General features: G+C 39.6%; 2 protein-coding genes across 14 annotated transcripts in view; both read left to right on the top strand.

The window, feature by feature from the left end:
• LOC128106497 (EGF-like and EMI domain-containing protein 1) overlaps nucleotides 1-27731 on the top strand; it is a 719003-nt gene that overhangs the window by 57785 nt on the left and 633487 nt on the right. The gene's annotated exons all lie outside the window — the stretch shown is intronic.
• LOC128106500 (40S ribosomal protein S27-like) lies at nucleotides 4743-5120 on the top strand. Its single transcript, XM_052732022.1, has one exon. It carries the CDS (start codon nucleotides 4773-4775, stop codon nucleotides 5025-5027), a length of 255 nt encoding a protein of 84 aa, XP_052587982.1. The 5' UTR covers nucleotides 4743-4772; the 3' UTR covers nucleotides 5028-5120.

Below are 27731 nucleotides of genomic sequence, written 5' to 3'. Positions count from 1 at the left end.
ATTAGGTCTTTTGAAGTCAAGATAATGAGGAAGATATGTGTAGTTGCAGTACTCATATCTAAAGGCCAAAAGCAAAGTACTTGCTCAGTAATTAATTTTTCTGAGTGCTGATTTTTCTTTATTAATATTTTTGAAGTTAAAATGTAGTTACAGTAATTACATCATTTTCCCCTTCTCTTTTCTCCTTTCAACCTCTCCCATATACCACATCTTCCTTGCTTTCTCTCAAATTCATGATTTCTTTTGCTTTGATTGTAATATATATATATATAAAATATAATATATGAGTATAGGATAGAGACTATGTAAGAGCCAGAGGAACAGAAATTGGACTGTGGAATTACTTCTCTTAGAACTGGCAGGCAAGTTATACTTACAAAGTCTGAAGCACATGGCTACCTAAACAAGACATGAACATGGAAGACAGCAATGTACATGCTAACACGGAAGGGGGAAATCTTACTGGGTCCCACCCTAAACTAAGAATTACAGAAGAAAGGCAAACAGTCTTCCCCAGGGAAGAGCCCCACAATTGGCTATCCAATACCAAGTAGTTAGCCCTGAAAACATATATGTATAGGTAACATTATATGGACTGAGGGCCGATTTGTAAGAGAGGGATCACGTGGGAGTGAAATGGTGAGCAGTAATTTAACAGGTAGTTCCTCTAGTATTTTAGCTTTATTTTTTTTAAGCAAATAATCTCTTTAAATCAGGGGTTCCTGGATGTCATTGTCAAGTAGTTCAGCACAGACACCATTGGCAAATGGTGTGTATTGGAACTTTATGTGACCTCCCTTGGTTAGAAGTACCATCTAGATGCTTTAAGTTTCCTAAGACACTGGCCTTATATCCTTCACTATTTCCTTTCACATCACTTCATTTAGCCAGAATTTCAGAAATGGGTAACAGATACCAGTTTGAGAAGGCATTAGCATAGGAATATTCTCAGTTTTGAGTTGTGATAAGACAAGTATGCATTATAAATCAACTAGGAACACAGAATAGTCCATACCACTATCCAAAAAACCATGAATGGTTTCTATGCTCTATTTCTTGAATATTCAGTTAACGGTTGGTGACTCAGTGGGAAGAAGATGATTTGGAGAATATGGTTAGCAGTTGAGCTTTACCTACTTTTATATGTTGTGATTTCTGAAGAATATTTGTATGACCAATGGTAAAGGAAACTAATTTGCTTAAAATGTTTAAAGTTACCATATTATTGAATGGTTAGAGTGATTTTTGGCCTTGCTACTTATTATAACAATAAAAAATTATTCATAGGTAATGCTCATGAGTTTGCTTATTTTAACAAGAATATATTTGGGGGTCTAGCCAGATTCATTACTTTCTCAGTGCACTTCCTGGAAGGACTACAGAAACAAGCAGAGAAGGAAATACCACCTGCCTTTTGAAGAACAGTTTCCAGAGAGCCTGGTTACAGCTGTAGAGTTATTAATACTAAATCCATAAACCATTAGTTTTATCATTTGGCTGTAAAACTTAACAAATTATATTTTGAGATCAGGGTAATATAACAAAAATAACAGCTCGTATCACCCTACAGAAGGATAGTTCTATTTCTAGTTTCTATGGAAATGGGATATGCTTTCAATTTATCTATTTATTTTTGACAAATCTAAGATGCTAAAATATAGCTATGCTTTGCACCGGTGGAAAACATTTATTCTGTTTTGATAGCCCTAATTTTTCCAGTATAAACACACAGGTTTTAATCTAACCAATAATTAGATATCCATACTAAAATCAAGCAGTCATGCTGGTTACCGTCAGCACAGCTAAGGTCAATTCAAGGTAGATTAAGAACTGTCTTTATTCTGAAGAGGTAAATTACAGACAATTAGAAATAAGGCCTTTATTTTGGTCCTTCTTCTACAGTTGGCACAGAGCTTTCCCATGCCTTAGGAGTGGAGCTTGTCATAGATCTAACTGTACTTTATCCTTTCTCAAGTTGTTGCTTTTATATGTACCTGTGTTTGTGGTGTATGTGCATGTGAGGGGGCTGGGCATGCACCTACATGAACATATGGAGGCCAAAGGAGACCTTTGAATTGTCCATCATTATCCACCTTATTCTTCTGAGGCAGGCCTCTGACTGAGGCTATGGTACGCTGATGGCCAGAAAGCACTGACCTCACCCCCACAGTGCTGGTGGTGTAGATATATGCATAATTGCATCTGTTGTTTCACGTAGGTGCTAGGGACTTGAACTCATGTCCTCTGCATGTGTTACAAGTCCTCTTACTTGCTGAACTTACTTCCTTAGCCCTTCTCAAACTTTTATATTCTTCATCTGAAAAATTCAGTTGTATAGATTTATCATTAATTTATTAAAAGATAAAAACAACAGAGAAGCCCAATTGACAGCAGAGAGCCTTCACCCAGCAACTAACAGATGTAGAGACCCACACCCAAACATTAGGCAGACCTGGAGAATCCTGCAGAAGATGGGGAGGAAGGATTGTGGGAGCCAGAAATCACACACATACACAAAAACCCCCACAGAATCAACTAACCTGAACTCATAGGGACTCACATAGACTGAACCGACAACCAGGTAGCCTGCATGGGACTGACCTAGGCCCTCTGCATATATGTTATGGTTGTGTAGCTTTGTTTTCTTGTGGGACTCCTAACAGTGGGAACAGGGCCTGTCTCTGACTCTTTTGCCACCTTTTGGAGACCCTTATCCTTATATTGAGTTGTCTTGTCCGGCCTTCAACTTGATATGCCTTTTTTGGTTACTATCTTCAGGAGGCCTGACCTCTTCTGTAAAAACAAATAATAATAAATATTTACTATTATTTATTATACAAAATATATAAATAAATAAAATATGTATTTAGAAAAAACAACCCCAGAGAATGAAAATACTTAATGTCAGGAGAATCAACAAAAACAGAAGGGTCTTTCCTTGATAAAACTTCATGAGAGTCTTCAAAAGCCTGAATGGAAACAGATACAAGAAACTCTGTGAGCCACAGGCTAGGGAGCTGGGAAGATGACTGAAGAATTTAACAAAATAAGACAATTCATTACTGAAAAGTTGGAATACATAAAAATATAAGTAAGAAAATGTACATCTTTGATAACTCACTTCCTAGTGGATATTATAAATATTCTAATGAATGCATTTTTATTTAACCTTCAGTTCATGTTCATGTCATTCCCACATACCCAAGCCCAGCTTTCATCACACAGTTTTTGATTGGCCCAGCCTTAGACATGCTAGAATCACATCATATGCTAGAATCATATCATATCAACCAATGCAAGAAGTCTACATGCTCAAGTCACACCACACAATCATAAATAATATGAAAGACCAAGACAGTATGTCCTTTGCCCCAAGCCCACTAGGCTTATAGACACCTTTTTAAGTGAGAATTACCTAGAAGACCCCCAGGACACATAATTTAAAAGAAAAATCATAAACATGATCAAATAATTCAAGGCGTTTAAAGAAGACATGAACAAACACATCAACAAACTTGAAAAGAATAGTGATAAACTCCTGAACAAAATCCAAGGAAAACAAATATGTGGCTGAATGAAATGATGATGGAAACTCAGGATTTGAAAACTCAGTAAAGAGATGGAAATGTTGGAAAGAACCCCAGGGGAAATAAGAGGGAATTGAGACAGTCAATAAGCTAATAAGAAAACTTAGAGAAAAGCCATATCAGTAGACTACATCAAGTAGAAAATAGAATATCAGAACCTGAAGATAATGTAGAGGAATTGTACCACTCAAGCAAAGAATATGAAAAATTAGAAGTACATAAAAGGCACATACAGGAATTTTGTGACACGGAAAAGACCAAATCTTTGTATTAATAGCATAGCACAGAGAAGAATCCCTCATCAATGGTATAGGTCTTCAACCAATCACAGAAGGAAACTTCCTCCCAAATAAGGAAAGACACACATACACAAATACAAGAAGCACAGAAAGAAAACGAAACAGACAAGACCAGAAGAGGACATGGAGTATCACAGTTAAAATACTAAATGTATAGAACAAAGAAAGGGCATGGAAAACTGCAGGGGACAAGCCACAGGTCACAAAAATAGGAAAACCCATTAAAGTTATAACTAATTTCTTACAAAAAGTTTAAAAGCCAATAGACTCTGAAACAACATACTTCAAGTTCTAAAAGACCACAGATTCTAGCTCAGACTATTTTACCCAGAAAAACTATCTGCCATAATTGAAAGAGAAAGGAAAACTTTTCATGCTGTAAATGGTCTAAAAATATTCATGTTTACCAGATCATCCCTACAGAGAATACTTGAAGCAATACTTCAGACTGGAGTGGAATAGGCAGAGCTAAGAAACTATAGAAGGAAAAGAAATGAAGATGTGATTACTGAAACACAAAATAGGACTAAGAACACAAATAACAAACAAAAACAAAAACAAGTGAGCAAACAAAAACTACCAAAATGACAGCAACTAACGCTTTTCAAGAATAACTTAGAATATTAAGTTATTAATATTAAGCTAATAAGTTGGGCCTTAAGTTACTAAGTTGGGCCTCAACTCCCCAACCAAAAGACACATGTTAGTTGAATGTATAAAAAACAAACAAACAAAAAACAAAAACCCAAAACCAGAATCTCTCTTCTATTGCCTACAAGAAACTCATTCTGCTTTAAGGATAGTCTCGGGAAGTTGTAGCTCAGTGCTTGCTAGCCAGCACCTCACCTCAGAAATCTGGATCGCCGATGCTGGCGGAGCCGTCCCCATGCCTCTGGCTAGAGATCTGTTACACCCTTCCTTGGAAGAGGAAAAGAAAAAACCTAAGAAGAAACGGCTGGTTCAGAGCCCAGGTTCTTACTTCAGGGATGTGAAATGTCCAGGTTGCTACAAGATGACTACAGTTTTCAGTCATGCCCAGACAGCGGTTCTCTGCGTAGGTTGTTCAGCAGTGTTGTGCCAGTCCACAGGAGGAAAAGCCAGGCTCACAGAAGGCTGTTCATTTAGAAGAAAGCAACACTAATCATCTATACAAGTTCCTGAGTTTGTGTTTTTCACAGAAAGCCTTATCAAGTTCAGTGACTCTACCAAGACACTGTAACTGTGTTTGACTTTATGAAGTGATCTCCTATTTTGGTGTCAGTTTTTCAATAAAGTTTTAATTATGGACAAAAAAAGGGATAGTCTCAAGTGATAAATCAAGTTATAGTTTATGTTCTTAAGTCTGTCAGATTGGCATTGTTCTGTTCTGAGTGGGAGAGATTATAAGAGTTTGTTTTGGGGGTGCCGTGATCAGAAGCTATATCAATCTTGACCATTAGAACATTTATTTGATCATTTTCTTTTTCATGTCTATGGGAATCATTAGTAAAAATATTAGAAAACTTTCCTTTGTCCTTCAAATTAAAGGAAGAAAATTTGAATAGTTGACTGTTGTAAAAGATCTTTTAGTAATTGTGCAGATTCAAGGTACAATAAGTCCAGGATTCCTCCAAGTTTATCCACTGACCCTTTCTCTGTCATATGTGCGGTTCGTATTAAAGTCTATAATGTTCCTGGGCTATCTAGTCAGAATCACATATTACCTGGCTTTGATAGAGCATCATCAACCAGGCCCTTAGACTGTGCTGCTAACACTCACGAGTATTCTGAGCTGGTAAGTGTTTATTTTGGATTTTTATGTTGAAAGCTATTGTATATATTTTAAATCTTGTTGGCTATACCACATTGTTGTGAGGTAGACTGGGTTAGCTGTTGCAAGTCATCAAGCTTAAATCTGAATCTTTGCATTTTTCATAGGTTTTTCATTTTTATTACATTTATTTGTTTATTTTGTACATGTGTTTTTGCCTGCATGTGAGTATGGTAGGTTGGTATGTATGTGCCCTTGTGCATACTGTATGTATGTGTGTACTGTATGTGTGTAAGTCAGAGGACAACTTACAGGAGTCAGTTCTCTCCCTCTACCAAGTAGAATCCAGGGATTGCTTGTGAAGCTTGTCTGCAGGTACCTTTACTAGCTGAGATATCTCTGTGGCTCTCAATCCTTCATGTTTTTAAAACTGGAGCTATTGGCTTAGAAAAGAATACTGTGCCAACAGAGAAAGAGAAATGGAGTGTCATCACAGAGACAGAATTTGGTATGCTGTTTTTTCCTAATGAACAAGTAACATCAAAGGCAATATTCTAAGAGAAAGACTGAATGATAACGAGTTCTGACATCCTGACTTTCCCTTAAACATACAGAGAAATTGGAATGTTCTTGCACTCCACAGGTTCTGAGGTTAGAAAAGGAGAGGACAATTCCCTTAAATAGCAGTCTGAGAGATTTAAATTGGAGGAAAGGAATAATGTCCTGGAAAGATTGTTAAACATTGGGAGGGATTTGATGGAAAAATGAAAGCCACACAGGAGAGACCTAGGGTTATAAACATACCTGCCTGAATGTAAGGTGGACAGTCTTTAGAAAGCTTTGGGCAAGATTTGCTTGAAAAGAGGTAGGCATGCTACGGCAATAAAAATAAATTTCTGGGGTTTTGTCAGAATGTAAGAAGAGCAAGAAAGACTCACTCTTAGGTCAAAAGAGAAATAAGTTCATCCCTAGTACGTTGAAAGAGAAATAAATACTAATATACTAAAAATATGAGGGCATCACAGGAAGAATTATATAGATAACAACACATACATGATAAAAGACACAGGGAGAAGAACCCAAAGGTGAGGATGCTCCAGGAATTGGGCCACTTTGTGAGTGGAGAGATGTTTGGATTTGGTGACTGGAAAAAAAGAATAAAATGTAAATAACTCTTGTATTTACAGTACTTCAAACATCTCACACACTATTAAATGGTGATGAACTCTTAACTGACTGAGATATTTATGTGCCTTCATGTTGATGGGCTCAAAGGTCTCCCAGAATTAATCTTTATGTTATGAGTTATAATGTTAATTGTTGAGATTTGTTGTTGCCAAGTATGTGGTATGAGGTTCCCAGTGCATAGGGTTATAATTAAACAAACGTTTCCTAAGCAACTACTCGTGTGGGCTACCAAGTGTTAACAAGACACAGGATTTGTTTTTTAAAAGAATTTCCAGTGTATTTGAGGAGATTCTAGGGTCACCCATCCAGTAAGGTCACGTGTTGTCTTCAACCTGGCATTGCAGTAAGGGCAGGGAGTAGCAGAAGCTGCTGTTCACTACAGGCAAACATTCAAGGCCTTCCTGGAGTGATGCTTCTTAGGTAGAACCTTGAAGAAGAGATGAGGCTTTTGACAGAAATGTGATGGGTTTGGGATGGAGGGCAGAGGTCTTAGGCTTGTTGAATGGGGATACTTGTGTGGTGTTTGGAGCTGGTATGTGAGATAAGTGTTGTAGTGTTTCCTACAAATCAACACAAACTTGAAAGAGAATGCCAAGCTTTAAAGGATGTTCTTGGGAGAAGAGAGATGTTGGAGCAAATTGAGGTACTTGCTTCCAAGCCCGCCCGACTACCTGAGTTTAACCCCTGGGAGTCACACAGTAGAAGAGAACTTCGGCCCACAGGCTGTCATCTTCTGGACCCTCCATGTGTGGTGTGGCAGGTGTCTCACCCACATTGGGTGCTGAGGCCCCTGGAAAAGTGGAGAGAAGGAAAGGACACTGATGAGTCCTTGAAATTAGAGCCGGGGCTGTGGCCTTGTCCATGCAAGCCTTGCTTCCTGCATGAGTAGAGTAACGAAGGGCAGCAAAGTCATGGGAAGCGATGCCTCTGCTTATAATGTAGTGTGAGGCGTGGGACCTATTGCCCATATGACAGAGGTAGCATAGCATTTGCAGATAATATGTCCCCTGTATGAATCAGAGGAGAAACTAGAGGTTGGGGTTTCATCTCTACAGAAGCTGGCTTTGGACATCATATAAATATACTCTCCAGCTTGCGTATGAGGCAGTAAATGAGGTCAACCTCACCAGCTCTGGATCCAGTTTGCTATTAACGGGTTTCTCCTTCAGGGGTTCCCAACGATGTTAACACATCTCCATGTGTTGTCACCTTCTGATCGATCTAGTCATCAGAGGGATATTAAATAAATTTCCAGCAAGCTATCCCTGCTCCCGTGTTATTCGCTGAGTTTCCTTACGCCCACGAATGGCTGTGCAGAGGCTTTGAAGCCTTTCTGTATTTCAAAAACATTTGTTCAGTGAATGAATAGGATGACTTTCTAACTAATTGAACCCCAGCTTTCAGATACAGCCTTTCCAGATGCAGTGGAGCCTGCAAATGGCTTAGAGTTGTATTTGCCTTGATAATATCTTAAGCATAAGATTCAAGCTTCAGATTTCAGACCTGGGAGTTATGGACTAGAATCCTTAAGAGGTACCAACCCACTGATTCCCTTTTGTTTAAGGCCCTACTGACTCCACAAGAGGCCATAGGACTATATTCCCGGGCTACAGCTTCTGAAACTCTCCAAAGATTCCAGAACGGGCTGATTGTTCTGCACTGCTCTTCATGGCGCAGGGATAAATACCGGCCGGTCTCTTTTGTGCCATCTGTTTTCTAGTTTCCAGATCTATTTTTATCTCATGCTTCTATTCGTTTAAAAGTTCTATTTATAGAAAAAGCACATATAGTTGATGATATGAGGGGTTGTTTTTGCATCTTGTGTTTTATGAGAGAAATTATTTGATCATTTTGGAGGGCATGATGATTTGTGAAATTGGAAAAGCAAAAGCAGAGAGGAGGAAAGTGGTGGAGTATTCATTTGTCACCCAGAGGTGGCTCACAGCTCCCTTCAAAGCCTGTGATGCCCTCCCGTGGTAGGACACCCCCACCCCGCGCCCCAGGGTAGCACCTTCGGATTCTCACTGTGCCAACACTCACATGGCAAGGGACACTGTCTATAGGCAGGTGGTAGTGATTTTTCCCATGGGGGAAAAGTAGCAAGACATCTTCCCCCTATTTCTACTCTTTTGGGGCTCAATTCTCTAATTAAAACTGGTGTTTTGGAAAGAGAGAACATGAATTCAGACTACAGTAATAAATTATATCCTTGCCTCAGATGGAATTAAAATGACTACAGACTTGAAATTTCCCTGCCTCTGAAAACTTAATTTGATATTTTCTGTTACACACCAAGAACTGATTTGCAGAGGCACAGACTGTAAGATTAATTGAGGCAGCCATCTCTTCTGGCGCATCTAATCTTACATCTAATTATCTGATCTTCTGAATCGCAAATACAGTAGTTAAAGGGGATCGTTGAAAGGGCAGTCTTAAAATGTAAATACTAAGAGGGAGCTTTACGATTTTCAGCCACAGACATGCAGACTTGAAGTAGCCCTTATGTTATTCATGGCCTTGGGTTAGAAGGTCATATGCAAATGGCGCTGCATTGTTCTATGACTTATAAAATGTGAAGGAGCTTCTGAAGTCAGTACTGGGCTTGTTTTGACAATTAACCCCTATTAGTATTCCAGACCACATAAAGCAAAACTCTTAAAAGGCTCTCTTTTCATGAATGTACTGTCAAATTGACTTCATCATTTAAATAGGACTGTAGACACAGTAAATGATGAGTTGATATTTATACAAAGCATAGCCTTAATTAAAATATTATGAGCAATTAAACCGAGTGTTCACGGAATTATTGTACATTTATATGTAGCAGAGTAAAAACATTGCATAGGACTGTTAAGCTTTTTGTATGAATCTAATTAACTTTGACAGGCTTTGGGCTTTTTTCCCTCTTATTTTTAGAAGTGCTGCAGATAAATGTACTTGCATCTGGAAAACTTCAAACAGTTTTGATCAGCATTTCAGGTCTGATGTAAAATGTGTGTATTGAGACACTGTCTTAAGTAAGGCATTGATAGACAAGTGGCGTATTGCTCCTTATAGTGGGAGCAGATGTGACTCAGAGATCAGCTGCCAGCTGGAACCACAGCGAATGCTTTTTGTTTTAGTCACAATTCAATGTCAGGTCAGGTGGTCACTGTCTGTGAACCTGGTCTTTATATTCGTGGCTCTGAATAAAGATGGGGTGTGAACAAGGAAGTTCACACTACTGACTCCCCAAAAGGCAAGTAGGAAGGTTCTATTTCTCCTCTTCATACTCTGCAGCCTTTAGAGAATGGAGGCAGCAGGAGCAAAACCAGCTTTCCATACAATCCCAGAGGGTCCTTGTTTCTGACTGTTTCAATGTTCCTTCCAAAACTCATGCCGAAATTTAATCTCCATTGGAACATTATTAAAAGGCAGGATCATTTAGAGTGATTCAATGTTCAGGGTACAGTCTTAATTAACCAATGAATTCCTAGTTAGTGGGCGTGGTTAGAGATGGAGGGAGAGGTTCCTCATAAAAAGAATGATGAGTGAGTTTAGTCTTCCTCTTTTAGATTTTGTTTTTGGTGTTTTCTCTCTCCTTCCCACCCTCCCTCCCTCGTGTGTGTGTGTGTGTGTGTGTGTGTGTGTGTGTGTGTGTGTGTGTGTGTGTGTATTTGTGCACTTGTTCGTCCTCTAATGACTTATAAGTTGTCTTGGAAGTACTTAGCAGCTACCAGCACCACGCTCTTAGAATTTCTAGACTCTAGAACTGAGTGTGAGCCAAGCAAGCTTCAGTTGTTTATATGTCACATTCTTTTACAGCAGCAGTAAACAAACTAGCACACACACACACACACACACACACACACACACACACACACACACACAAAAGATGAATTGCTGAGAAAAACGAGGTCGGACATCAAAAGTGCTGGGATTTCTGTTCCCTACTACTTATCTCCCAAATCCCACTGAGGAAGCCATGAGAGAAAGCTGGGAATTTCCCCTTCTAATATCTCCAAGGCACACATATAACAACAGTGACAAGAAACACCACGGATGGAATTTATTTAGCTTAGTCCAATTATTTGAGCTGCACATTTTTTTTATTTAATCCTTTTCTCAATTCTTTGAAGTGGACACTATGTTGGAGGCTGGAGAGATGGCTCAGTGGTTAAGGGATGCTCACTGCTCTTGCAGACGACTTGAATTCAGTTCCTAGCACCCATGCTGGGTAGCTCACAATAGTCTTTACTGCAGCGCCAGGGGATCTGATACCCCTTTCTCACCTCGATGGACACCTGCACTCAGGTGTACATACCAACACACAGACATATACACATACATATAATTAAAATATATAATAAGTCATTTTTAAAGATATATATTGAATCTACTGGTAAAGAGACTGAAATATAGAATATGTGTGGCAATTCTCAGACACAGGATTAAAAATAATTAATATTGTTAAAATGCAAGATAGACAGTCAATTGACATTGATGATTGAATTAGATAAAATTAAGTCAGAAAAGACAGTATATTTGTATATATGAGTGTACACACAATTGTGATTGGGGGCAGAATTTGCTCCTTATCTGAGGTTTGACTTCCCATGACTTCAGTTATTCACAACCACACTATAGAACATACATATGAAACAGAAAATTCCAGAACTAAGCATTTGGTATGTTTTTAAACTGCTCCATTAGGAAGTTAGTGAAGGAACTGTTCACCATTCCATTCCATCCCGTGTTGGAAGTAAACTCCACCCTCGTCTAGTCCCTCCGCAGTCTATTTTCTGCCTCCCTGTGTGTCTGCTCCAGGCTTGCAGAGGTGCTGAGGGCTAAGCAGCCTGGCATTGCATCAGATGCTTAGGCATTCACCTCTCTTCATCTCAGCTGGTAGGGACGCCATCGTTTCTCATCACTGCAAGAAGGGAAGGTTGAGCTCAGTACAAAATGATATACCACATATATACTGAGAGATACCACATTTGTCTTCACGTAATTTATATAATACATTACCGTAATTATTTTAACATTTATTATCATTTGTTAGTATCTTACTGTACATTCCTTAAAAATTAAACTTCGTAACAGGTATGTATATAAAGGAAAAAAATAATACAGGTAGAATTTGATTTTACCTACAGCTTAAGACATCTCACTGGGGGTTTTGAAGCATACCCCACTTGGATAAATGGCATGTGTATATATGTAGATGGAGATGGGTAGAGCCATCTTTGAATCCAGCAGATGGCTGACAGTGGTTATTTTAAGGTCAATGAGCAAGGAAAAGGACAATGTATAAAAGCATCCGTAGAACTTAGTAGTTCTTAATAATTGTTTAAATTTCCCATTCAGATGTTGCTCTTCCTGTTACAACTTTACAGACCAAGACAGGGCTTTGCTGCTAAATCAACCACATGAAAAGGAAAACAAACCAAGTGACGCAGCTCTGACATCAGCTAGTGCTGCCTGCTCCTGAATTTGTACTCTCAAGCAGGTGAGAGCAGCAGGACATAGGACCCTGCACTGTGAGAGCTCCAGTGCGGCCCCTGGGAATCAGGATCACCAGCTCTGCAAGTGTTTTAGCTCTGGAGTAGGCCTAGAAATCCAGGCTTGCTCAGCCTTGGTAGCAGCTGGCAGTGCAGGTATGTATTAGAATTATGCAGATCTTGACAGCAGCGTCGGTACAGTCCTGAGGACGGGAGTGCCTAGGACCCTTGGCTGAAAGTCTTGGCAGCTCCCTGTTAGTCCTCTGCAGACCTGTCCTGCAGTTCCTCTGGCTCTTCATTGCCCTCTGTCCTTCCACCTCAGTTCTCTAGCTTGTCTACCTCCGCTGGCCCTTTTGTTTCCGCTCTGGCTGCTCGCCCAAACCTTGAGCTGTCTCTTTTTAGCCTTCAGGCAGCCGGCTGCCTTGTTGCATTTGTACACTGCTCCGCTTGCTCAGCCTACACTGTGGCTGCTTCTCTGTTGCTCAGTCTGTCCTATTAAGCACAGGCAAGAAAAGATCGTGTGAAGGAAGCTTTTTAAAATTATTATTTTTTTCCCTCGAGACAGGTTTTCTCTGTGTAGTTTTGGTGCCTGTCCTGGATCTCGCTTTGTAGACCAGGCTGGCCTCGAACTCACAGAGATCCGCCTGCCTCTGCCTCCCGAGTGCTGGGATTAAAGGCATGCATCACCACCGCCCAGTGAAATTAAAATTCTTATATATATTTATTTGGTCCATGTATGTGTACACATGTGCCAAGACACAGTTGTAGAGTTCAGAGCACCACTTGTGGGAGTCAATTCTCTCCTCATGTGACTGGGAATCAAACTCAGGTTATCAATCTTGATGGCAAATGCCTTAACATGATGAGCCATCTCAATTGCCCGAGAACCTCCATTCCCCCTTTCTTTGAGCCTAATGTTTTGAAACCAGAGGAGGTGGCACAGAAGCATGTCTGCCAGCGGATCCACTCTGTATACCTAAACAGTCTTTTTCACAGGCCTCACATGCAAATTAAGGTTTGTGTTTGCACCAATCATAGCAGTTCCTCTGCTAGATGACTGGAGAAGTGCTCCTCCTCTAGCCTCAGTGGAATTAGCTGCAATGTCATTTAGAGTTTGTCAAGACTTGTAGCAAAAAGGCTGATAAAAATTGAAGTAGCTCTGACCGAGGCTGCACCTCCAGGAGCCTGAGCAATAAGCTGTGTTTCTCCTGGTTTTCTAAGTCCTCGTGGAACACGCAGAGTAGCTGATGTTGGCCCAGGGTGGGCTGACTGGCTCTTCTTTTGCATGGGGGCAAAATGGGCAGCAAGGGAGAGTCCAGACGCTGGTAATTAAGGACTCAAATTATCCAATCCCCAATATATCGATTATTTACAGTAAAAGGCACATTAGGAATGGCTATTATAGGAATTTGTAAAAACTTACCAGAAACACTAATAATAATTTTTGGCAGATTCCAGCAGAGCTAACACCTGCCCAGTTTCCTAGGGAAGGTGAGTCCCCTCATCTCATTTTTGCCCCTTTGAAAATCTTAGTTATACATAGTCGAGGAACCATCAGAATTCATTTTCTATAAATCCAAACTAATTGGTATATACTGAGTACCCACGATGTATCAGTGGCACTGTGGGGACCATGAGAAGTTCCAGAGATGAACAAAACACTGGTTTTAGATCTTTAGGTAAGAACAGGATTATAGACAGAAAGGCTTATTCCAAGAAGCAGACACACGGAACCCTTATGCTGCAGCAGGAGAAGAAACAATGTTGTGTGTACCTTTAAAGGAGGGAATACTTTCTTTACATAGTGATTTATACAGCCCAGGATGGCTGGATATGACGAAGATGCTAAGGTGTGATCTCTGTCCTTGAAGAACATGTACTGGGGGAAAGAGAATGCGGAAACACAGGAGAATAACAGAGGACAGGAAATCTGGGAGGAGTGTAATCAGATGCTGGGATACAGGCTGGGCTGTAAGTGAAGCAGAAAAGGAGGTGATCACTCTGGGCAACAAATACAGAACATTCCATAAGGAAAAAGAAACCACACTTCTGGGTTTTTTTCTTTGTTTTAGCAGTCACAGGGGAAAAAAGCAGCACCAGGAACTGTATTCAGCGATTGCCCTTTGAGTGGCATCTTTTTTCATTCTTTGACCCTCATTAAAAAATAAAGAACAGAATAACAAATTCGTCCACAGCTGATGCATTTAATATGTGTGTGTGTGTACACACAGTTTGGCGTGGTGAATTTCTCCCTTCCTGTTTCTCTATCTCCGTCTCTGTCTATCCTTTCCTTCTTTCTTTCTTTCTTTCTTTCTTTCTTTCTTTCTTTCTTTCTTTCTTTCTTTCTTTCTTTCTTTCTTTCTTTTTTTTTCCGTTCCTATTCTTTTAGACATAGTTTTAAGATACTGGGCACAAAATCAGGAAATTTCCCTGTAAGGGGAATTAAACACGATTTCTGGATCCCTCAGAGGGCATCAGCTCATATTTACATATGGAAAGCACTACTGACCACATTATTAATGCCCACCATGTATAAGCATTGCATCTTGGATGGAAAAGTATCCTGGCAGCTGGAAGCCAAGGAATACCACCAAGTCACACCGCACAACAAACCTCACTCAAGAGATTTATTGGGAGGGAAAAAACCAGGTGGGTGGCTGCCTCTGATAGAGCAAGAAATAGCAGCAAACTGAACAGGATAGAGGGCTTCTTGGGAAGGGGGTGAAACTTTCCAGGGTGGAGATTGGTGGGATTTCATGTCCAGAAATTGGGCTTTTTGCTCTTCAGGGTCCAGCAGTTAGCAGTTAGAGTATTCTGTGGCTGGAACCTGGCAGTTAGAGGTCCTCAGTGGAGGGGCCTGGCCACTTGAGTGGCCCTAGGGGCTTACAATGGTGTGCTCCTGGCAGCAAAAGTGCTGTGGAGTTAGCTAGATTCTTTCCCAAAGCTTTAAGGATCCTATTGACGAGCATGGAAGAAAAACCCATACAGGATGGCACTGTAAAACAAAAACAAAAACAAAAATAAAAACAAAAACACACCAAAAAACCCCAAAAACAATTGAAAGAGGGTTTTGTATTTAAAAGAAGTTTGATTTTCAGCAGCTAATTCCTGCCAGCATTTCAGTACTACAATGGCTGGGTCAGTATCTAGTATCTCTCACATTCTGAAAAAGAATAATACAGTGATGGGCATACTCATCGAGGGCAAGCCATATTTGTTGTCCAGCATCTGAAATGTTTGTTTACATTTTTAGTTTCTTTTTTTATTTTTATTTAAAAAATTTTTTTTATTAAGAGATTTTCTATCCATTTTACATACCAACCACAGTTTCCCTGTCCTCCTTCCTCCCATCCCCCATTCCCACCTCCTTCAAGACAAGGTCTCCTATGGGGAGTCAGCAGAGCCTGGTACATTCAGTTGAGGCAGGACCAAGCCCTTCCTTCCTGCACCGAGGCTGCGCAAAGTGTCTCACCATAGGCACTAGGTTCCAAAAAGCGGGCTCATGCAGTAGTGACAGGTCCTGACCCCACTACCTGGGGGCCCCCTATACAGTTCAAGCTGAACAACTGTCTCGCTTAAGCAGAGGTCCTAATCCAGTCTCATGGGGGTTCCTCAGCTTATTGGTCCACAGTTCATGTGCTTCTACTACTTTGGCTAGTTGTCTCTGTACTTTTTCCAGTCATGGTCTTGGTATTCCTTGCTCATAGAATCCCTCTTCTCTCTCATCAATTGGATTCCTGGAGCTCCACGTGGGGCTTGGCCGTGGATCTCTGCATCTGCTTCCCATCAGTCACTAGATGAGTGTTCTATGATGGCAGTTAGGGTATTCAGCCATCTGTTCACCATAGTATGCCAGCTCAGGCACCCTCTCGACTATTGTCAGTAGTCTATGATGGGAGTCATCCTTGTGGATTCCTGGGAACCTCCCTAGCACTCTGTTTCTCCCTAATCCCATGGTGTCTTCATTTATCATGGTATTTCTTTCCTTGCTTTCTTACTCTGTTCCCGTTCCAGATTGAACCTCCTGCTCCCCTAAGCTCTCATCCCCCCATCCCTTACCCTCCATTACTCCCCCTCATCCCCAGTTTGCTCATGTAGATCTCATCCATTCCTCCATCACTGGGCAATCCATGTGTCCTTCCTACGGTCCTTCTTACTAGCTAGCCTCCCTGGAGCTGTGGGTTGCAGTGTGGTTATCCTTTGCTTTATATCTAGTATCCACTTATGAGTGAGTACATGCTATGTTTGTCCTTCTGAGTCTGGGTTACCTCACTCAGGATGATATTTTCTAGTTCCATCCATTTGCCTGCAAACCTCATGATGTCATTGTTTTCCTCTGCTGAGTAGTACTCCATTGTGTATATGTACCACAATTTCTTTATCCATTCTTCAGTTGAAGGGCATCGATGGTTGTTTCCATGTTGTGGCTATTACAAATAATGCTGCTATGAACATAGTTGAGCATGTGTCCTTGTGGTATGATTGAGCATTCCTTGGGTATATGCACAAGAGTGGTATTGCTAGGTCTTGAGGAAGATTGATTCCCAATTTTCTGAGAAAGCACCATAATGATTTCCAAAGTGGCTGTACAAGTTTGAATTCCCACCAACAGTGGAGGAGTGTTCCCCTTGCTTCACATCCTCTCCAACATAAGCTGTCTTCAGTGTTTTTGATCCTAGCCATTCTGACAGGTTTAAGATGGCATCTCAGAGTCCTTTTGATTTGCATTTCCCTGATGACTAAGGATGTTGAGCAATTCTTTAAATGTCTTTTGGCCATTGGAGATTCTTCTGTTGAGAATTTTAGTTTCTTTAGTTACATTTTATTTGTTAATTTTTTGCATGCAGTGTAGGTGTGGGAGAGGGAGACATGCATGCTATGGCACACATGTGGAAGTTCCAGGACAGCTTGTGGAGTCAGTTCTTCATCCCACCATGTCTGTCCTGGATGTCAGACTCAGGTTGGCAGGGGTCATAGCAGGTGCCTTCACCTGCCCAGCCATCTTGCTGACTCTGAGATGATTATTTTTTAATAGATATTCTAGGCTGAAGGACCCTTTCACAGGGGTCACATATTAGATATCCTGCATATCAGATATTTACATTATGATTAATAAGAGTAGCAAAATTACAGTTTTGAAGTAGCAATGAAAATAATTTTATGGTGGTAGTCACCACAGCATTAGGAAGATTGAGGATCACTGCTCTTGGATATCACCTTCATTGCACATTTCGCTTTTAATAACTTTCAAATAGATAAAACACTGCATGCTCAGTATAAGCATGTTTACTTACCTGAAGACCAAACCAAGACTTAGCCTCTCCATGTATTTTCTAAAATGTTAATTTTCTCAATTGTGAAAGTAGGCACCCTCACTATGGGAAAATCTGTAAGATAAATAAAAGAAGTATAACACACAAACAAAAAGAAGATCTGTAGTACTATAAGCAAAACAAATAAATCAAATAAACAATGCATAGACATTTGGTTGTGAGTTCTAGTCTCACATCTGCTTATGTGTATTTCGTATTTTCTTATGGTATTTCCCCTTGGATGCACTGGTATTTTTACTATGAGTCTGTGCATAATCGTTTTTACTGCTTATCATCCTCCTGAGGTGGTTGGAAAGAAAAGACATCTATGAACCTGGCAGAACACCCTTTACAGCGATATCCTCATTGACTGTTGCTCCCTAAGAGTGTGGTAACTGGAGACAAGCAAGCGAGGGCATCCTTCTGTGCCCTGTCTGTGGTGCCGATCATGGGAGCTGGTGCTCAGTATGAAAACAGATCATCAGTGTAGGCTCCTGTTGAAGTTCTCAACTGGCTGACCAGATGCAGTCAGAAATTCTAGGTGAATTGCTGTAGTTTGCATGTGTCCTCAGATTTGGGCCCAAGAAGAGCAAGAGTTTAGATCCTGATATGACCTGGAGTAGGAGGCCCACAGGCAGCAGGAAGGAAATACAAGAAGAACATTTCTACATAGAGGGTTTTACCTTCAATAATCTTGTATCTCTTCCTGTAACTGTTGGAGTATTAAGGTGTGGTGGTTTGAATGAGAATAGCCACACATGATCTTATGTTTGAATACTTGGTCCCCAGTTGGTGGAACTGTTTAGGAAGGATTAGGAGACCTGGCCTTTGTAGGAGGAGGTGCATCACTTGGGGTGGGCTTTGAAGTTTCAAAAGTCTATGCCAAACCCAGCCAAGCTTCTTTTCTGCTGCGTTCTTGGGGACCAGATGTAAGCTCTTAGCTACTGCTCCAGCTCCATGCCTGCCTGCCTGTTCTCATGGTCCCTGCCCATGAGACCCAACCCTCTGAATCTGTAAGCAATTGTCTAATTAAGTGCCTCAAAAACAAATAAATAGCTTTGGTCATGGTGTCCCTTCACAGTAATAGAAAAGTAACTAAAACATAAGGTGACTGAACGCCATTATGCCTGGACAGCATGGTGCCCAGAGTGTCTGTATGGGAAAAGGTTTGAATGGCAACATGTGTGGGGAGACAAGATACTTATTTGGAAATGTTTGCTCTGCATATACATATCTATATTTGGTATATCTATGCCACATATACCTATATATCATCTGTTTATATAATCTATCAATCATCTTTCTGTCATCTCTATATATCAATTGTAAATGTATCTATCCATGAATCTATCTAAATATTTATCTATCAGGTGTAGAGAGAGGATTAAAGCCTCCTTTCCCAAAGTGTCCCTTGAGACATTTACTTATTATTTCTTTGGACCTCAAGAACTTCCGTTAGTTGAGAAGAAGCCTCAGGTCCTTGTATGAAGGAACGCCCTTATCATTTGAACTGACCAAAGATACCACACAATGTCTCCAGGCTCATGATATTCCTGGAAATACATGACATTTAAGGTTGGATGATTGACTTCAGTACTGATTTATTCAATGTCCCTTTACTACCACCCTCTATATGTAGAAATACTATGTGTTGGATGCAAAACTCATAGAAATGACCCTGTTTCTAGTACATGCCGTTACAATGACAGGTAAATTTATGAAGCACTTAGTGTAATTCTTGTAGGTGGTGTTATGGTCATGCTGGTTGTCCAGTCATGGGAGTCAAATAGTGAGTATATCATAATGAATTAATGCTGGGTGATTATATAGTATCTTTACCCAATTAACATAGCCTTTTATCCAAAGATGAACATTGCATATGGTTTCCATTATGTAGAACCTCTCATCTAGTATTTATGTTGAAAGCTGAACATATACATGTCTGTATTTCATTTCTCCTGCTTTGGTTGATGGGACTTTTGAAATTATGGTTTTGATTAACTCAGCATTTTATCTCATCTGTAATCCAGAAAACCACAAGGCTCTTTCAGGTCTATTTTTATTATTCCTCTTGTGGTTTTAAGGACAGGCTGAGGGGTTGTAGAAAGAGCCTCTGACACTCTGGGCAGGAATGGGCCTTGCTGAGTGATGGCTTTTAACTTCGGGGAAATGGGTGGAACAGGAATTGGAGGACTTGTCACGATGCTCAGGGTCTCAGGTCCTTGCCACTGTTTGAGAACTGTTCTTGACTTTGAGCTATGACTCATCACTCTCAGGAGCTGTGCAGTTGCAATAAGTACATGTTTCATGCTTTCAGATTGTTTGATAGGGTGTCTGCAAATGTAGACAAAATGAATCTGTCTTTTGGCCTTTTTAGAATAAAATAAAAAATTTAAATTTATGCAAACCAGCTCTTTCTCCTGGGTTCACTCACACCTCTTTGGTGCTGCTGTCTTTTGTTTCTCTCTGCTCTATTTTGTCAGTTATTCTTTTTCTTTGTTCTCTGTAGTCTCTCTGCCACTTCCACGTTTTGGTAACAAGGTTAAGATGGCGTGATCAGTTATGACCACTGGAGAAGATGTATACAAGCCAGTCTTCAGTAGATCTGCAGGGTGTGGTTTTCAAACTGCACTCACTTTAGAGTCACTTAGAGACTGGTAAAGTCCTAGATCCCAAGACTCTAGAATTTCTAATCCTGTGCACTGTAGGTTGGATACCAGATCTGCATGTCCAACAAGCTTTGAGAGCCCTATTCAAAAAATTCCATGTCTCTTTTTAAAGAGACCATTTTAAATGTAAATTCGAAGAAAACCCAAAAAACCTGTCAGAGAATAGATCCTTATTTGGAACCCTGTGTTTCTGGGGGAGATTGCATTCTGCTCATTTTTCAAGTCTTTTCAAGGATGGACCTGACAGATTACTAATAACTTCCCCAAATAGTTTTTCAGAAGAAACATTTATTATAAAATATCCATATAAACTATATCTCATCTTAGCCCTAGACTATTGGTCCTCAGCCTGTGGGTCATGACCCTGTGGAGGTCAAATGACCCTTTCATAGGAGTTGTCTAAGACTATGGGAAAACACAGATATTTACATTATGATTCATAATTAGCAAAATTACACTAAAGAAGTAGCAATGAAAATAATATTATGGTGAGGGGGTCATCACAACGTGGGAACTGTATTAAAGGGTCGCAGCATTAGGAGGTAATGAGAACCACTGCTCTAGACTCTTCTACCTTAGGAAGGTGACCTCACATAGTAATTAAGGACAGTTACAAGCCTTCTCTATTTTTCCCACCTCATGTCTCTTTATATAAGCATTACATTGTCATGGCATTAATTTAATTTTGATAAACAAAATGATGTTGAAGAATAAGGGCATTTGCCTTTGAAGAAAGGATGAGTCTGCTTAATCTGTACAAGAAAGATTTAATAGAAGGCATCCAGCTTCTGGGCAGGAAGTGTCTCCGACTCAGATTGGACAGCAGAAGTGGTTATTAATTTGCTTGACTCTTTCATGTAAAGCTCACATTAGTGATTCCTATAGACTCATGTGTGCAGATTGTGTCTCCCATAGCTGGAGGCTTTTTTGCATCCTGCCCCATCCTGCAGCCACTTGTAAATAATCACTCAGAGGATTTAATATTAATTACAAACTGTTTGGCCTATTGCTCAGGCTTATTACTAACTAGTTCCTACAACTTAAATTCACCCATTTCTACTAGTCTGTATTTTGCCACATGGCTGTAGCATTACTGGTCTACTGGCATCTTGCTCCTTGAACAGCTGGATGGCATCTGCTCCTGACTCCTCCTTCTTCTCCCTGTATCTCTACTTGGATTTCTCGCCTGGCTCTTATCTTGCCTTGTCATAGCCCAGAGCAGCTTTATTTATTAACCAATAGGAGCAACACATATTCACAACATACAGAAAGACATCCCACACCTGTTTCCTTTATAGAATAGTGTGTGATGAAATACCTTTGGGCCTGAGGAGTTGTCCAACATTTCCTCAGATGTCAGGATAAATGACATCTGAGATTTAAGCATTTTTATTTAAAAATCATTTTAAGTTGACATATGATATTTATATATGTTTATTATATACAATGTGATGTTTGGAAATTTTTTGAAATGACTAAGTAGAAATAAGATCAGAATTATCATTTTCCAATTTTTTGTAGGGAGAAAAGTTATAATGGATTACCTCAGTAATTTTGATGAAACCATTTTTACTATGTTGAACTAAATTCTTCTAGCCTAACTGAATTTTGTATCCTTTGATCAATATCTTATGTACTTTCCCAAGCCCTGACAGATGTCACTCTATTCTTTACTTCTGTGAGTTCAACTTTTTTGGTTCTATACTTAAGTGATATATACAAAGTTTGTCTTTTGTACCAGGCTAATCTTGAATAACACAATGTCTACCAAGTTCATGTTGTGACTAATGACAAGCTTCCCATCTTATCAAGGCTAAGTAATATTCTCTCTCTCTCTCTCTCTCTCTCTCTCTCTCTCTCTCTCTCTCTCTTTGTGTGTGTGTGGGTGGGTGCGCGCGTGCGTGCACATGTGTGTCTTGTATTCTGTTTATTCATCCATATGCCCAATCATGGCATCTGAGATGACTCTATGTCTCAGCTATTGTGAGTAATGCTACAATCAAGCCAGTACAGATGGCTTTTTAACTTGCTACTTCAGTACTTCTAGACATGTACATAGACATGAGATTGATGGGTCATATCATCACTATATGTTTACCTTCCTCATTGTTTTCCATGGTAACTGTACTATTTACTTCCCTACCAACAGTGCAGAGAAGTTCTGGTAACTCCACTGACCCATACTTTCTCCAACACTTCACTCTTATCTTTCATTTTAATGATAATTACCATTATAATGAGTATGAGATGACATCTCATTGAGGGTTTTTTGTACTTCTCTGATGAATAGTGATAATTGATTTTTTTTGTCTTCTTGTTGGCCATTTGTGTGTCTTTTTTTGGGAAAATGTCTAGTGAGATATATTGTTACTATTTTAATTAGGGTATTTGCTTTGCTGTATTTGGGTTGTTTTCATTCCTTAGTTTAGCTGTTGACGCCTTATCAAATATGTGTTTGAGAATCTTCTCTTGTCCCATAAGTCATCTCTCCATCCCTGCTGGCCTTCCTGCTTATACAGAAGGTTTTGTGTTGATGTGTTATTGGTCCATCTTGTCTTCTGTTCTCTGTGCTTCTGTTTTCACATCCCTCACTCATTGCCCAGGTCAGTGCCTTAAAGCTGGCTTCTTAGCTTTGCTTCAAATGCTTCTCTATTTTTCATTACTATATTTATTTATTTATTGTGTGTACACATGTGCATGCATATGTGTGTGTGGCAACGCACATCTGTAAGACAGAGGACAATTAGAGTTTGTTGGTTATCTTCTTACATCCTGGGGGTTCCAGGGGTTAAACTTAGATCATCAGGTTTGACAGTGAGTGCTTTAAACCTTAAGTCATCTCAGAGACTCAGTTCTGTAATTTCAAGTTATAATGAAATCAATCTTGTGTTGATGACTATATATGCTGTGAGATAAGATTTGAAAGATTTTTTTTATATGTGTATGTCTAGTTGTTTTAACACCATCTACTGGAGAGATCACCTTTTCCTTGTTCTTTGTTCTTAGTATCCCTGTAGAAAATAAACTAACTATTAGCACTTGAATTTGTATCTGATCTCTTTATTCTGTTCTTTTGTTCTGTGTGTCTTTGATGAGTGTAGACCTGTTTGGTCACTGTAGTTTTGTAGTATATCTTGAAGTCAGGTATTTTGATGCTTCTAGCTCTGCTGATTTTGCTTAACATTGCCTGAACTACTTTTGAATTTTGTTTATTTTTTGGCTTTCTTTGGGTTCCATATGGATATTAGAATTTTTCCCATTTTGTGAAAAATGTCCCTGTAGTTTTTATGGGGATTACATTGGAATGTGCAGAGAACTTTAGGTGACATGCATAGTTGACCATCATTGATTCTTCCACATCAAAAAGCATGGGTTGTCTTGTAGTCATATATGTCTTCTTTCTTTTATTCTTTTAATATTTTATAGTGTTTGATAAACAGATATTTCCTGTGATCAAAGCAAATCTCAGGTTAGTGGAGGCTTCTATAATCTGGAACATCGTCATAAAGAGTAAACACATGTCTTACACTACCAGTTTGTGCAAGTTGTATTCTAATATGAAAATATCATTTAACCTCTTCTAGAACTGAGTGTTCTTTTATTATCTTCAAGGACAGTTTGCATTTGATTGTAGTATAGTTCCCTAATAGAAGTGCTGATACATCATACAAGATCAGAGAAATTTTAGAGAGAGAATTCATGAATTCTTCATCACCGTGTCTTCAAGGCATTTGATTTCTACTAAGTTTGAGCTAACTGATGCCACTGTTTATGACATGATCTTGAACATACATTCTTTAGAAAACATAATGCTTTAGAAAAAAGAAAACAGATAATATAAATCACTCTTCATAAAGAGCTTCTCAACATAGATGAAGGAGATGGGGAGGAGCCAGGGGGAAGCAGTCCAGGGAGAGTCAGTAGACAGATCCAACAGATGGGATGCAGCGATAGTTAGCTGGACTTCTGTAAATGGCATGGCTCTGTCTTCTGTTTGAGAAAACAGGGCTGAGAAACAATGTGTACCGTAGAAATTTCATTAGTGAAGTTCTTAAATCAGACAGATATTAACAGGGATTCAGGAGGCTGAGTTGTGGATTAACTAGAAGGAGCTGGGCACAGGCTGAGTGGTTAGTATTGTCTAGACTGTGTGATCAGGGTGAGATTCACATGGATCTTTGTTTGGTGGTGACCGTATAAGTAAGACAAATAGATTCTTACAGTTTCCCTTTAACTATGATCAGTACAATGACTTAGATCTTCCCAGAAGCCCCAAAGAATGCATAATAAAATTAGATGATTACAGAGGTAGTCAAAGCAATTTAAAGATATTCACAAATACTGAATTTATTTTCTATAAATGAGTTGATTTTAAATTGTAAGGTGATCATTTAGAAGGAAGGAGAAGTGCATTGTAAGCCCATTACATCCTGGATCAATGGGGACCACCCATTCCTTTTAAGTCTTCTATGCATCATTGCTAATAGATTGCCCAGGGAATACCAAATCTCATTTATAATGGTTATTTGAATATTCTATGTAAAAGCTAATCTTCTGCAGACTTGGAGAAATCATTGTAGATTAAAATAAGAAACAAAGATTTGCATTTATAAGAAATTAATGATGGTTCTGAAATTGAGGAACTATTTAGTTCTGGGAGAAATAAATACAAATTGTAACATCTATCTGATGGAGTTTTGTTTAGATTGCTTCTGGTGATAAACCATCTATAATAATATAGATCAATCGCTGGTGTTTGCTATAAATTTGCAATGTTTAGCATAATTTTCATCTGCACTTCATACTAAAGTGACACCAAGAAATATGAGATTAATAGTTAGTTATTAAGTGAAAATGACTTTCATGGCTGTAGTCATTTTTAGAAACAGTTACGTGTAATTCATTTAGGGAGCAGAGGAAATTAATTTGCAGCTGCGGAGAGATCCAGCTCATGACAACAAAGAAGGAAGTGTACGCAGTAATAAACTTCTGAAACACGAGGGTGCCTTCCTTCCTAAGCCCTCATTCAGGTTACTCAGTTATTTCATGTGCTCTTGAGATCACTGCTATTGACTCCAGAACGTTCTGCTATCAGCTCAGGAAACAGAAGAGGCAGCGCCTGTTCCCCACTTCTGCCACAATGTTGAAGAACGCAGGCTTGTGCACCCCTAAGGGGATCGAGGGTCAGAGGCAACGGCAGCAGTGTGGTGCCTTTTTATTAATTTTAATTAGTGTTTTCATTAGGAAGTGTCATTTTAAGTTCTTCTTTTAAAGAAAATGACATGTTATCCACTTTCATCTGTTTCACTGCTTGGCAAACTAGTAGTGATATAAAAATTAAATTTTCTAGATTGCTGTTTCTTTGAGAAATTTATCCTCAGATTATTAATGAGATAAAAACCTACACTTAAGCCGGGCAGTGGTGGCACACGCCTTTAATCCCAGCACTCGGGAGGCAGAGGCAGGTGGATCTTTGTGAGTTCGAGGCCAGCCTGGTCTACAGAGAGAGATCCAGGAAAGGCACAAAGCTACACAGAGAAACCCTGTCTCGAAAAACCAAAAAAAAAAAAAAAAAAAGAACCTACACTTAATATGTAGCTAAGCATGGATTATCTGCCAAGTACTGTTCTGAACGCTTTCTATGCACTAACTGATACGTTTTCTTGATCACTGGATTTCTGGAAAGACAAAACAATACAATTATTTGGGTATAACCTATTGAACACCCTCTTTATATCGTCACAGAACTAAGTTGGAAATACTAATGTTTTAGAGTGGAGCAAAAAAATATACTTAAGAATTTGGAAATTCATGAAAGTGTTATTATTAAGAATGTATATGTAATTCTACTTTATAAGATATCTATCAAAGCCAGATAAGATGCTTTAAGAAATGATGATGGTGATGATGATGATGATGATGATGATGATGATGATGATAGGCCAGAAACAAATGGAAACCAAGTTTGGCCTCTTGGTAGACCAGAGCAGGTATGGGAGGGCCAAGTAGCAGTGTGCAGGGACTCCCGGAGGACTCACTGAGGTGTGAACGTGGAGCTGGGCAGAGGCAGTGCTGAGTTAGCCCGTGAGTAATGGGAGGAGAATAATAATGTCTCAAAGCAATCTTTCATCATACAACAAACTGTCCTTTCTGTCTCTTTCCTTTTCCAAGGACCTTCTAAGATGGTGGTGTTCAAAAGGCTGGCACTTGGTTCTAGGTTGGGTACCAAGGATAACAGGTGGAGGGATGTCTATACCCATCAGGCACTCATGCTATTGGTGAAAAGTCTCAATGTGCTGGTATACAACACAGGGTTATTTATTTATTTATTCATTTATTTTTCTAATCAATAAATTATGTCAAGTTGCTGCCCATGTTCCCATCATTATACATCATTTGCTAATTCTAAAGTCACTTTGCTAGCTTATTCCAGCTCAGTTTAAAACTCGTATATATACATGGATACAAATAAATCTTTATTTGGCCTTTTATGTATTGCCTCAACATCTGGCTCCTCCTTTCTGCCATGACAAATTAGAACTGTAGTTCCAATAGCATCAAGCGCCCAGCAAGACAATAGAAATGTTGGTTGCCATCTGTGTTTCAGACATCCTTTTTTCTCCCATATTTTTTCTTAACATCTCTGGCTTTTGTGTTGGGAGAGGAAGGCAGAAGTAGGAAAGTGCCAGGGACCAGCCTCAGCAGTTTCAAGGGTCTTGAAGGGCAGGGATGTCTGGCAGGTGCAAGAAAAGGCTGGGACATAGGAGTTGGTGCAAGCTGACGAGTCTTGTCAGATCTGGAGATGTGTGTTTTCTCCACCTTCTCTCAATCTGACTCAACCCCAGTGTTTTATTGTAATAATACAAGGAAATAGTGAACGAGAAAATTCAACAGGTGATTGGTTTCTTCACAATAGTTTCAAAAGTTCTTTTTGTAAATCAGCAAAGTGTACCCCGTATCCCTTGATTGCACATAGAAGTTCCCAGGCAGAAAGCAAAGCATACCAGCTTATTCTTTCACAGGTTAATGATTACCAGAACATCTGAGGTAATCACCCCAGAGGCCATCTACTTGCTGTTTCTCAGAAAGCACAGAAATACAAGCAATGGTTTAAAGTACTAGACTGCGAGCTTCCTCTCAGCCTAAGTCCTTCTTAATCTCTCTGTAATTCGTCAAGTTGTCTTCTGACTAGTTCTGGACAACTCTTGTCTTCTATCCTATCTATATGTCACTCCATCCACAGTTTTCTGCCACCAGCCTTCTGGGTTTTTTCCATGACCTGCATAACAGCTTTAACTCCTGCCATTGTCACAATCTCAATATCATTTCTAATTTCATGGAAACCACTGTAGGAGAGAGAAATAAAATCATAAAGAACAAATAGAGTAGGAGGATTACAAGAACCAGTAACAGTTGGATGGGTGAAAACATGACATGCATACGCCA

This window comes from Peromyscus californicus, unplaced genomic scaffold (assembly GCF_007827085.1).
Source record: "Peromyscus californicus insignis strain IS unplaced genomic scaffold, ASM782708v3 Scaffold_9__1_contigs__length_137607984, whole genome shotgun sequence".
In the NCBI taxonomy this organism is placed as follows: Eukaryota; Metazoa; Chordata; class Mammalia; order Rodentia; family Cricetidae; genus Peromyscus; species Peromyscus californicus.
The sequence above is the reverse complement of the archived record's forward strand: the minus strand, read 5'-3'. Positions and strand labels throughout refer to the sequence as shown.

Coding starts and splice junctions, on each gene's coding strand:
- LOC128106500 (XM_052732022.1), top strand. CDS start 4,773: ATGCCTCTGGCTAGAGATCTGTTACACCCTTCCTTGGAAGAGGAAAAG.